The 11,248-nt window shown below is 42.1% G+C and overlaps 1 protein-coding gene across 8 annotated transcripts in view; it reads left to right on the top strand.

Moving 5' to 3' along the window:
• Positions 1-7,150: 7,150 nt before the first annotated feature.
• The window catches only part of USP28 (ubiquitin specific peptidase 28), a 66,258-nt gene continuing 62,160 nt past the window's right edge, over positions 7,151-11,248 (top strand). For 3 of the 8 annotated variants that reach the window (XM_043899594.1, XM_043899621.1, XM_043899584.1), the window contains exon 1: positions 7,154-7,384. In XM_043899594.1, coding sequence (XP_043755529.1) covers positions 7,274-7,384 — 111 coding nt within the window. In that variant the 5' untranslated portion in view covers positions 7,154-7,273. Of the gene's footprint in view, positions 7,385-11,248 lie in introns of all 8 variants that reach the window. The other 5 variants (XM_043899612.1, XM_043899603.1, XM_043899638.1 and 2 more) reach the window with 3 other exon arrangements.

The raw sequence follows: 11,248 nt of genomic DNA, 5'->3' as shown, positions 1-11,248 counted from the left end.
GTTGATTTCCTTTAGGATTGACTGGTTTGATCTTACAGTCCAAGGGACTCTGAAGAGTCTTCTACAGCACCACAATTGGAAAGCATCAGTTTTTTGGTGCTCAGTCATCACAGTCCAACTCTCACGTCTGTACATGACTACTGGAAAAACCGTAACTTTGACTATATGGACATTTGTCAGCAAAGTGATGTCTCTGCTTTTATAATACAGTTTAGGCTTGTCAGAGTTTTCCTTCCAAGGAGCAAGTTTCTTAGTTTCATGGTTGTAGTCATTATCCACAATGATTTTGGAACCCAAGAAAATAAAATGTCACTGCTTCCACTTTTTCCTCTGCCATGAAGTGATGGGACCAGGTGCCATGATCTTAGTTTTTTGAATGTTGAGTTTCAAGCCAGCTTTTTCACTGTCCTCTTTCACCCTCATCAAGGGACAATTTAATACTTCACTTTCTGCCTTTAGACTGGTATCATCTGCATATTTGAAGTTGTTGATAAGATGCATATCAAAGGAATAATTTCAGTAAGCCCAGACTCTTACATCTTTCCTACATAGAAAAATACTAAAATCATCTTGAGATGTCTTTTTTTGTGATTAGCAATAATCTTTCAATGCTTGACTACTTTTTCCTTTTCACAAAAACTCCTAAATACCCTTTTCCCTTATGGCCTTGGAACAATTCCTTAGAACATGGCTGTATCCTAGGCTATAGCCCTCATTAAAGCCACAGAATTAAACACAATTCTCAACTGCACCTGTGTGTTTTGTTTTTCAGTCAACCCACAGAAGTCTTTTGCTAAAAGAGCTAAAAGGGAAAATATTTTACAATGTAGACTTGCTAAAATCTAAAATCTGGATTTTTGGCACATCCTACATAAAATGGAATGGTAATTTTTGTTTATCTTGAAGATAGTCAACTTACAATTTCTACTTATTAGGAAAGAATGCCTTATCAATCACATAATAGTTTTATTTTCTGTAAATTTGAGACTTTGTCAGTTTTTTCAGGACCACAGAAATGCTATTAGAGAATGAGGATGGTATGCTTTTGAGCTTTATTTTTTGATTAGTGTACTTCTGATCTTTTGTTGTTATAGAACATACATAAAATGATTTAATGAATACTCACGTATCTACCACTTGACTTAGGAAAATAGAACATTATCAGTATCTTTGAAGGCCCTTATATGACTCTTCCCCCTCCCATCTCTTCCGTCACGGCTTCTATTCTGAATTTTGGGTTTATAGTGTTCTTGCTTTTATTTGTAGTTTTTCCATAGACAAAATATTAACATTTTAAAACTTTGTATAAATGGAGTCATGTTGTGTGTTATCATCTGTGCTTTGCTTTTCATCCCACAAGACTATGATCCTGAGCTTCATTCATGTTATTGCATGGCTAACATTCACTCCTTTTTGATGTTGTATGATGGTCCACTGAATGTCTATACAAGATTTGAGCAATTTATATACTTATATATTGTTGATTTATTTAGGTTGTTTCCTGTTTTGTGTGCTGTTGAAAGTGTTATGAACATTTTTGGACATATATTTTGGTAAAAATGGTCAAGAATCTTTCTAGGATACTTACTTAGGGGAGGAATTGTTGGCCATGAGCCATGCATGACTTCAAAGTTTAGTTGTTGTTATTTAATTGCTAAGTTGTGTCCAACTCTCTGCCACCCCACGGACTGTAGCCTGCCAGGCTCCTCTGTCCATGGGATTTCCCAGGCAAGAATACTGGAGTGGGATGTTTTCTTCCCCAAGGGATCTTTCTGACCCGGAGATCACACCTGTGACTCCGGCATCGGCAGATGGATTCTTCACCGCTGAGCCACTGCTGCTGCTGCTGCTAGGTCGCTTCAGTCGTGTCTGACTCTGTGCGACCCCATGGACTGTGGCCCACCAGGCTCCTCCGTCCATGGGGTTTTCCAGGCAAGAGTACTGGAGTGGGTTGCCATTGCCTTCTCCGGCTGAGCCACTAGCGAAGTCCAATTTTAGTAGCTAATGTCAAAGTGTTTTCCAAAGTGGTTGTGCTATTTTACACTACCAAAGTGTTCTTCCACTGCTCTGCATTGTCACCAATGCTTGTTAATGTGGACTTATTTTGTCAGTTGAATACATGAAATGATGTATTTATGGTCTTAATTCATGTGCTCCTGATTACCAGTGAGTTTAGCACCTTTAAAAATTTATTTATTTCTGGTCAAGCCCTGCATGGCATGTAGAATCTTACTTACTCAACCAGAGATGGAATTTGCACCCCCAGCAGAAGAAGCACCCACCAGGGAGTGCTTTTTGCACTCAGCTCCTTTTTGTATGTTTGTATTTCCTTTTCTGTGAAATGCCTTACTTAGGCCTTTAGCATTTTTTTTTCTATTACATTGTATTTTAATTTGTAAGAGTTTTTCACTTAATTTACTTATCTTTAATTAAAGTAAAGTTGATTTACAATGTATTAGTTTCAGGTTTACAGCATAGTAATTCAGTATTTTAATAGACTGCACTCCATTTAAAGTTATTACAACAAAGGATTACTCTCCAAAATATACAAGCAGCTCATCCAATCAAAAGGTGGGCGGAAGATCTGAACAGACATTTCTCCAAAGACATACAAATAGCTAACAAACACATGAAAAGATGCTCAATATCACTTATTATTAGAGAAATGCAAATCTAAACTACAGTGGTGTCACCTCGCACTGGTCAGAATGGTCATCATCAAAAAATCTACAAACAATAAATGCTGGAGAGGGTGTGAAATAAAGGCAACCCTCTTGAACTGTTGGTGGGAATGTAAACTGACACAGCCACTATAGAGAACACTATAGAGATTCCTAAAGAAACCAGGAATAAAACTACCATATGATCCAACAATCCCACTACTAGGCATGTACCCTGAGGATACCATAAATGAAAAAGACATATGTACCCCAATGTTCACTGTAGCACTATTTACAATAGCTAGGACATGGAAGCAACCTAGATGTCCATCAACAGATGAATGAATTAAGAGGTTGTGATGCTTATATACAACGGAATATTACTTAGCCATAAAAAGGAACACATTTGAGTCAGTTCTAATCAGGTAGATGAACCTATTATACAGTGTGAATTAATTTAGAGAAACAAATATCTATAAAGGCATATATATGGAATCTAGAAAGATGGTACTGATGAACCTATTTGGAAGGTAGCAGTGGAGACGCAGACATAGAGAAAAGACTTGTGGACCTGTGGGGGAAGGAGAGGGAAGGACGAATTGACAGAGTAACAGTGAAACAAATATATTACCACATGTAAAATAGCCATGGGAATTTGCATATGATGCAGGGATCTCAAACCTAGTGTTCTGTGACAACCTAGAGGGGTGGGATGGGATGAGAGGTGGAAAGTAGGTTCAAGAGGGAGGAGACATATGTACACCTATGACTGATTCATGTCAATGTATAGTAGAAACACAATACTGTAATTATCTTCCAATTAAAAATATAATTAAAAAATCATAAAAGAGTAATTACAAAATAACGGCTATATTTCCCTGTTGTATAATATATCCTTGTTGCTTATTTATTTTATACATAGTAGTCTTTATCTCTTAATTCCCTACCCCTATCTTGCCCCTCTTTTCTTCCCTCTCTCCACTGGCAACACTAGATTTGTTCTCTATATCTGAATCTGTTTGTTTTGTCACATTCATTATTTTTTAGATTCCACATTATGTAGAATATTTGTCTTTGATATATCATTTTTCATGCAGTTTAAATATGTGATTCTCAAATGGAGGAGAAATTGCCCCTTAGGAAACATTTGGCAATGTCTGGAGACATTTTTAACGGTCACACAACTTGGCAGGGGAAGCATGTAATAGGTTGAGATCAGAGACGATACTAAAACATCCTATAAAGCACAGCCTCCACAGTAAAGAATTATCAGGCCTAATATGTTAATCATGTCAAACTAGAGATTTGTCCTAGATGCCAATATGTTATCAATTGTATGTGTTGTAAATATTTTTCCCAGTTTGTTGGTATCTTCATTTTTCCTGTGGTACTTTTTGATGATAAGAAATTCTTAATTTTAATATATTTAAGCTATCGATCTTTTCTTTTATGGACTATGCTTTTGTCTTTGATTTAATAAAGTTCTCCAGGCTTTAAGGATAGAGATGTTCCAATGAAATGTTCCATAAGTTTTAAATTTTGCTTTTTTATATTTAAGCCTTTGATTACACCTGTTTATAACCTACGAGTCCAAAACTAACTTTTATATGAAGAAATGAGGGCTATTTATTTAAAATCCATCTTATCCCCACTGGGTTACAATGCTGTCAAAACTGAAGTTTGCAAAAATGGGCTTATTTCTAGTTGTCTCTTTTTACCTTTTTATCTGGAGGCTAAAGTTGTTTTTACTTTCTAATAAAAGAAAAATTGAATCCCAAGAGTTTAAGGTTTTCATGAATTTCATGAAAGTAGATTTTAGAAGCTTTTTTAAAAGGTGTTTCTCTGTCTTTTCTAGAGATACAAAAAGAAGGGAATTTGATGTTATTTTGAATACCAAGACCAAATACTTCTCAAATTATTATAAAATGAACTCATTAATTTCACTGAAAGTTGTTTCACTTCTCCACAAACTACACTGTCTACAGTATACATTTCACAGAGGTTGGAAACCCATTTATTGTCTGGCAAAATGAGAGCCTTTCCTCAAATATTTTTTAACATCTATATTTAACCTTATACATCATCCAACTCTTTTATCTAGGGGTTGTAACAGAAATATCCATTTTCTTTCCTCCATAGTAAGAAAGACCATTTCCTAACTGCTGAGAAGCTGGCTCTTAAGGACATTCCCGACCAGATCATTCCTGGAAAGGAATCCATCGCTCAAAGAACATTCACACCTGTCAATCAACCTCAGCCATCAGCTTTCAAATCCAGTTGCTCTGAAGCCAGTGGGAAAACTATTCACAGGGTGAAGCAGAGACGAAATATATGTAAACATCTTTGTTTCCTTTTCTCTTTTTTAACGTTTCCCCTTCATTCTCATTTAGGCCACACAAGCTCCAAACTAGTATTCAATAACACTGAAGTGGGATCATTTTATTAAAAGAAACTATACCTTGGAATTGAGGTAAGTCAGAAGCAGAAATATAAATACACTGATTCAGAAAATAATTCAGCATTGGGACAAAAACTTTTCCAGGAAAGAAACATTTTTTTCAATTTTTTCCTTTGGGAAAATACTCTGGAAATGATTCCCTTTTTAAACAAGTATTTGCTACTGCTTGTTATTCTTTTTTTCTTGAATATTCTTGAAATGATTATCAACTAATAATGCAATTAATCTGGAGCTTCAAGTATAGGTTTAAGGGAAAATGAGAAGGGGTTTTCTGTAGTGACAGCACTTTCCATGATACCTACTTTTGATATCTGATCATCATGAAGATTGACAACTCATGGCAAAGCAATGATGTACAGTGGTCATTAAATACTCTGGTTGGACAGGGTGTCTCTAGCTGATTACCATGTCTGGGATCAGGTGGCAGTTAAACCCAAGGGTGCTAAGAGGATTTACCACACATACAGCTCTCAGATTCTATCAAATTTGTTACATCTGGAGCACTGTTTAGAACCATGTAGCAGAGAGACATTTACTCAAAACTCAAAAGAGACCTCTATTTACCAAATGGCTGTACATACGTCTTTCAGATACAGGAGTATAGATCTCTGGTGGTCTTATAAGGAAATTTTCATAAACAAGATTTGTAAGTTTCCAGCTCATTTAAACACATTAAACAAGCAATTTCCTAAAAATTGCAAAGGCAAATAGGAGCTGCTCTAGGAGCAATGTAGAAGTATGCAATGCTGCAAGTAAACTGGACTGAGAAATCAGTTTGTTTTGCAGGGACATCCTCCCCTCCAAGTTGAGGCCAGGAACACAGGATTATACATGAGGGGAAAAAAAAGACGAAGCCACAAGCATAAAAAGTCCTACAGCCATCAGACATAAACACACAGCCTGTTTTATGTGGAAGATTAACGATCACGCTGCGAGTTTTTACCTGCCAGGCAAAGGGGACCCCCTGAATCTCCAGTTGAAGGAAGTAGCAGCAGTCATGGCCCATGCTCCTGAGAATAATCGGGTCTCCCATGGGAGCTGCACCTGATCTGTACCTGTTTACTTTTGCCTCAAACTGCTCACATGCAGACTAGGAAGGCCTGCAGCTGAAACATCACAATCACATGGACAACAATGCCAGGAGCACAGGAAAGGCCATCATCCACATAAAATTCACACTGAAGGTGCTGCCCAAGGGCTTAGACCAGGGCAACGATATAAGCTGTGAGCCCTAAACGAGATCCTTCCCTACCCAGCCTCCACACAGATTTGGAACAGCCAAGTGGTACATGTGAATGTGAAGTAGGGTTTAGCAGTTTCCATTTCCACTAAATTGTTGAAAATAAACTGAGGGCACCTTAGCTCTTTATATGCCATCATATATATCCGGCTCAAGCTTAACAAAACACTATGAAATTTTAGTCTGAACGTCAGAAAATCTAAAATGGGACAACGCGGCGATTCTTGCTCCCCACGCCCAGGTCGGTGTCAGGGTACCTCCCCGGTCATCAGTGAACACAAGTTCTGGTCCATTCGGTTAACTTCAGACGTCGGCCCACTCCATCGAGTCTCAGTCTTCCCATTTCTTCAGGAGGAAACATTTTTCGAGTCACTGGACTTGGAAACGACTCCACCGTGAGGTGAGACACCCTCTATTACACGTTCCCTAAGACAGGTTCCCAAAACAGGGAGTAGCTTTAACTCGTCTGTGAGGAGTCTAGAGCCGGCGGTGAGTCCGAAAAATGAGGAGGTTTTGACCGCTGACGTCGGAGAATGAGATTTGGGAAAGCAAGGTCCCGTCTCCGCAGCACCACTTCCGGGCCGCAGACCGCCCGACCGACGTACAAGCTGACCGTTAGGCGTGGGCGGGGCCGGGGTCACGTGGCCTGCGCGGGGTCAGAGCCCGGCGTATGCGGGAGCACGCAAAGCGGCTCGGGCCGCGGCCGCGCGCCTGGCGTGCGCGCGCAGGCCGGGGGCGGAGCGTGTGGGCTGAGCCTCAGGCGCGCGGCGGGGCGGAGGCGGGGCTCGAGCGGGGTGGAGGGCGGAGGCGGGGCCTCCTCCTTCACCTCCTCCTCCTCCTCCTCCTCCTCCAGCGAGGCTGGGCCGGCGGCGGCGGCGGCGGGAGGCGGGTGACCCGCGGAGGGGCGTCTCGGCCATGACTGCGGAGCTGCAGCAGGACGACGCGGCCGGAGCGACCGACCGCCACGGCTCGGTGGGCCTCGCGGCGGCGGGCGCGGACCAGGGGGCGGACTCCGGGTCCCACGGGGTAGGGGTGCGGGGCCCAGGCTGGAGCCGCGCGGGGCGCGGGCGGGCGGGCCTGCGGAGATGGGGCGCGGGGCTGCGGAGGGCGCCCGGGCCCGGCGGGGGCGAAGGCAGCGCGCCGGCAGGGGTGAGCACGGGGGCTCCGGGAGGAAGCTGAAGTCTCTGCAAGGCTCGCTCGCAGAGACTGAGGACTCTTCTTGGGGTCCGGAGACAGGCTGAAGTTCGAGGGAGGTTAGCTAATTTGGGATATCAAAAATAAAGGACTGGACGTGGGCTACTGTCTGCATCAGGGATCTCTAAAGAGAGCGCTCCTGGCCCCCGACTAGGGGTGAGAAACTTCGGAAAGGGGCAGCTTTGCTGGATTGTGTTTTTTTTTGTTTGTTTTTGTTTTCGAATCCGTTTTAGGGCAGTGCTGTTCTAAGAGTCTAAAGCAGACCGAAGTTATCTAAGTTAAAGCGAGGATTTTATCTACACCGTGTGAAAGACCAAGGGTCCTTGTTACCACTTCCTACCTTCCACATCCCCCCCCCCCCATATTTTTAAGCAGAAAGCAGCCTCCCCAGTTACTGCACTCATCACTGTAGATTTTTAAGGAAAGGGGAGGAACACCGTGATGAATAGAAGGTATGCTGATAATGCTTTCCTAGTTCTAGTATCTAAGAAGATTGAAATCAATACAGGGATTTCTGGGCTAAGAAGGTGAGAGGAAAAGAACACTGGTTTGAGAGAAAAAAAGGCTAATGTCTGTTCCAAAAAAGAAAAAGAAAAAAAAAACCTTGGGAAGTGGGCAATTTGAGAATGTCTTCTAATGTTACTTTGGAATGTTCTAACTTAACACTACCCTGTCACCCCTCAAGTGGTGCGCTTTTTCAAGACAGAATGGGGAACCTGTACCAAGTATTTAAATGCGAGTTTGGAAGTGAGGAATTTCATAAACTATTTATCTATTTACAGTACAGAGCTATCAAGATACCTCCACGTGAGAAACCTTTTACGCCCTTTTTTTAACCCCCTCTTCGGACACTCAAGAGACCAATAAAGTGACCGCACTTCCTTTTAAAATTCCGGTAGTAAAAGATACCTCCAGGTCCTGGGCTCCAAAGTGAAAGCAGGCAAATGGTGTTTCATGTGCTGATTTTTAATAGAAATATTGTTAGGTGTTTACAAATGACCCTTGGAATGTGAGTCAGGATTTTCTTCCGTTTCACAGATCAGTTCTGTTTCTTCAAAGGACAGTGACTTAAAAGCAGGTGGGAAAATCTTAGTTTTGAGATTGTCATGTTGATTTAGAGAAGAGACTATTTTAAGGGAGAGCAAGTCATATTTAAATTTGTTGGTTGAGACCATGTGTCCTTTGGTCAGCGGCAGCTGCATTTACCTCTGCCTCAGTTTGAGGGATGACCACTGTCTCAGCCTTCTCGGTTTAAGCGCTCATGCTCATATGTGAGGTGTTTGATGAACACTTGTATATAAGTCATAGCTATTTTTGGAAAGCTTTGGAACTCCAGTGGCTGTGGCTGGCTGGAGGACCTGATTCCTGGCAACCTGCAGAGTGATGACATTTACTGTTCTTCCCAGCGATTCGCCCCATACAGACAGATGATAAGCTTGGAATGCTTGATAATGCTTGCCCTTTCGGTTTTTTCTAATGTAAAATGCCTGAAGTTAGCAGGCTAGAATGAAGGAGTCTATATGGGGAGTACTTTTCCCATCTCAGAGGAAAGATTTTGGTATTTTCTTCTTCATCTTAAGTTTCATGTTAGAATGAACTCTAAATTCTCTGAAGCAATTCTTCATTGCCCTTAAAGGATCTTGAATTGTTCTAATTGAGGGGAGCGCTCCTCCCCTGACACTCAGCAGCTATTTAAAACTTAGAGTGCTTCCTTTCCCTTATTGGTCAGCGAACAGGCAGAATCTGTCATAGCCCTGAAGAACTTGAGTCAGACGAAAACGCAGTACTCTTGAAATCTGTTCTTAGTCTGCACTTGAGTCTAAAAGAGGATAGGTACCATTTAAATCGCAGCTTCCCAGGTGGCGCTAGTGGTAAAGAATCCACCTGCTAATGCAGGAGACCTGAGAGATGCAGGTTCGATCCCTGGGTTGGGAAAATTCCCTGGAGGAGGGCATGGCAGCCCACTCCAGTATTCTTGCCTGGAAAATCTCATGGACAGAGGAGCCTGGGGGGCTACAGTCCATGGGATCGCAAAGAGTCGGACGAGACTGAAGCGACTTAGCTTGCACCATTTAAATCAGTTCTTCACTTAGATGAAAACCCAGCAGCAGTGTGCTCTCGGAGGGAGAGCATTGAGCAGTCCTGAAGAGAGCTCTTGCTTCTCTGCTCAGGAATTAAACCTGGGTAACCTGGATGAAAACCAAGAGTCCTAGCCACTGGACCACCAAGGGCTAGAGGCTAGGGGCAAAGTGGCCCTGGCTCTTGCCCCGCTTTGAAGCAAGAATATTTCAAGGAGGCAAAAAGTATAAAAACAGATGGAAAGTTTATGATTCGAGACACAGCACAATATATGGGAGAGCACACAGGAAAACAGTTCGTTTATCCAACTCAGAATCAGGGCAGAGATACACACCCTGACAGGGTATGGGCATCCTCTCTGATGAGGAGTGGTGCAGTAAGTTAGAAGCCAGGCAGAGACACACACCCGGAGAGGAGCGCAGGCGTTTAGAGACACACCCAGAGAGATGTGTGGCCGTCCTGGATAAGGAGGAGGAGTGAGGAGGTGATGTAAATCATTTATATAGGACAGTCCTTCCAGGGCTTTGTTTACCTTTGACCCATTATCTTGTTTCTCTCTTCATGCCTGACTGGCCCATGGATCTTCCCCAAGATGCACGTGCAACTTTTTGCTGAGACGGTTCCCACTGTAGCGGCCTGTAGGTGCATGTCCACACTTATTATGGAGTGGGGTCCCCTCCCTTTTCAACTCCCAAAAGCATTCCTTCACATGTGCAGACAGGGAAGTCTTCCTTGACCTCAGGAGTGGGCACCTTATCTCTTTGCTTTAGCAGAGCTCAGCTTTTACCACTAGCTTTGTCCTTAGAGTGTCTGGTTGAGAACAAGGGCTTAGTTTTACTCCACTTGACAACCACCAGGTGTCCGGCCCAGAGACCCACTGCCTCCTACCTCAGTAGGACAAGCAATTTGAAGTCAGATTGGCTCTTACAAACCTGTCAACCTTTGCAGCTGTGCTAAGGCTCATCATACATCCTGCTAACGGAAGCCCTGTGAAAACCTGTTTCTGAGAAAATTTAGTGCCTTCTTTTGATTTATTGGTTTTATATACTCTTTTATCTTATCTCATTTCTTGTAATTTTTGGAACAACAGTAAGTGAGTGCTTGGTTGGCATCCACAACTCTCATGCCTCCAGCTCCAGACAGTTCCTACTCACACAGTACTTTTAGTAAATTTATAAAACACATTGACAAGTAACACCTCACCAGGCAAGATCTTGCCATGTGTTTTCTTTCATCAAAGAAATTTAAAGCAATAGCCAAGTGAAACGTATTTTTCAAGGAGAATAATGATGCTGATAGTAGTAATAGATAACCTTGATTGATCATGTACTATATGCCAGACTGTGCTTACAACTTAACATATCTCGGTACTTAGGACAACTTCAGGAAGTTTTCTTATTTTTTGTTAAATAATTTACACAAGGTTACTTACCTAGTAAAGGGTACAGCCAGGGTTTAACCCAGGGATTTCTAACTCCCAAGAGCTCAAGAAATCTCTGATCCTACTTCTTTGTTGATGGACCCATAGTTTTGGGTCAGAACCTATTACTCTGTAGAACTCTCTTCCTGATGTTTAAAATTTTCAGTCCTCACTGCACTCTTTCTCAATAGATTACC

Source organism: Cervus elaphus, chromosome 1 (genome assembly GCF_910594005.1).
Source record: "Cervus elaphus chromosome 1, mCerEla1.1, whole genome shotgun sequence".
In the NCBI taxonomy this organism is placed as follows: domain Eukaryota; kingdom Metazoa; phylum Chordata; class Mammalia; order Artiodactyla; family Cervidae; genus Cervus; species Cervus elaphus.
Note: the sequence above shows the minus strand (reverse complement) of the source record. Positions and strands in the feature narration are given on the sequence as shown.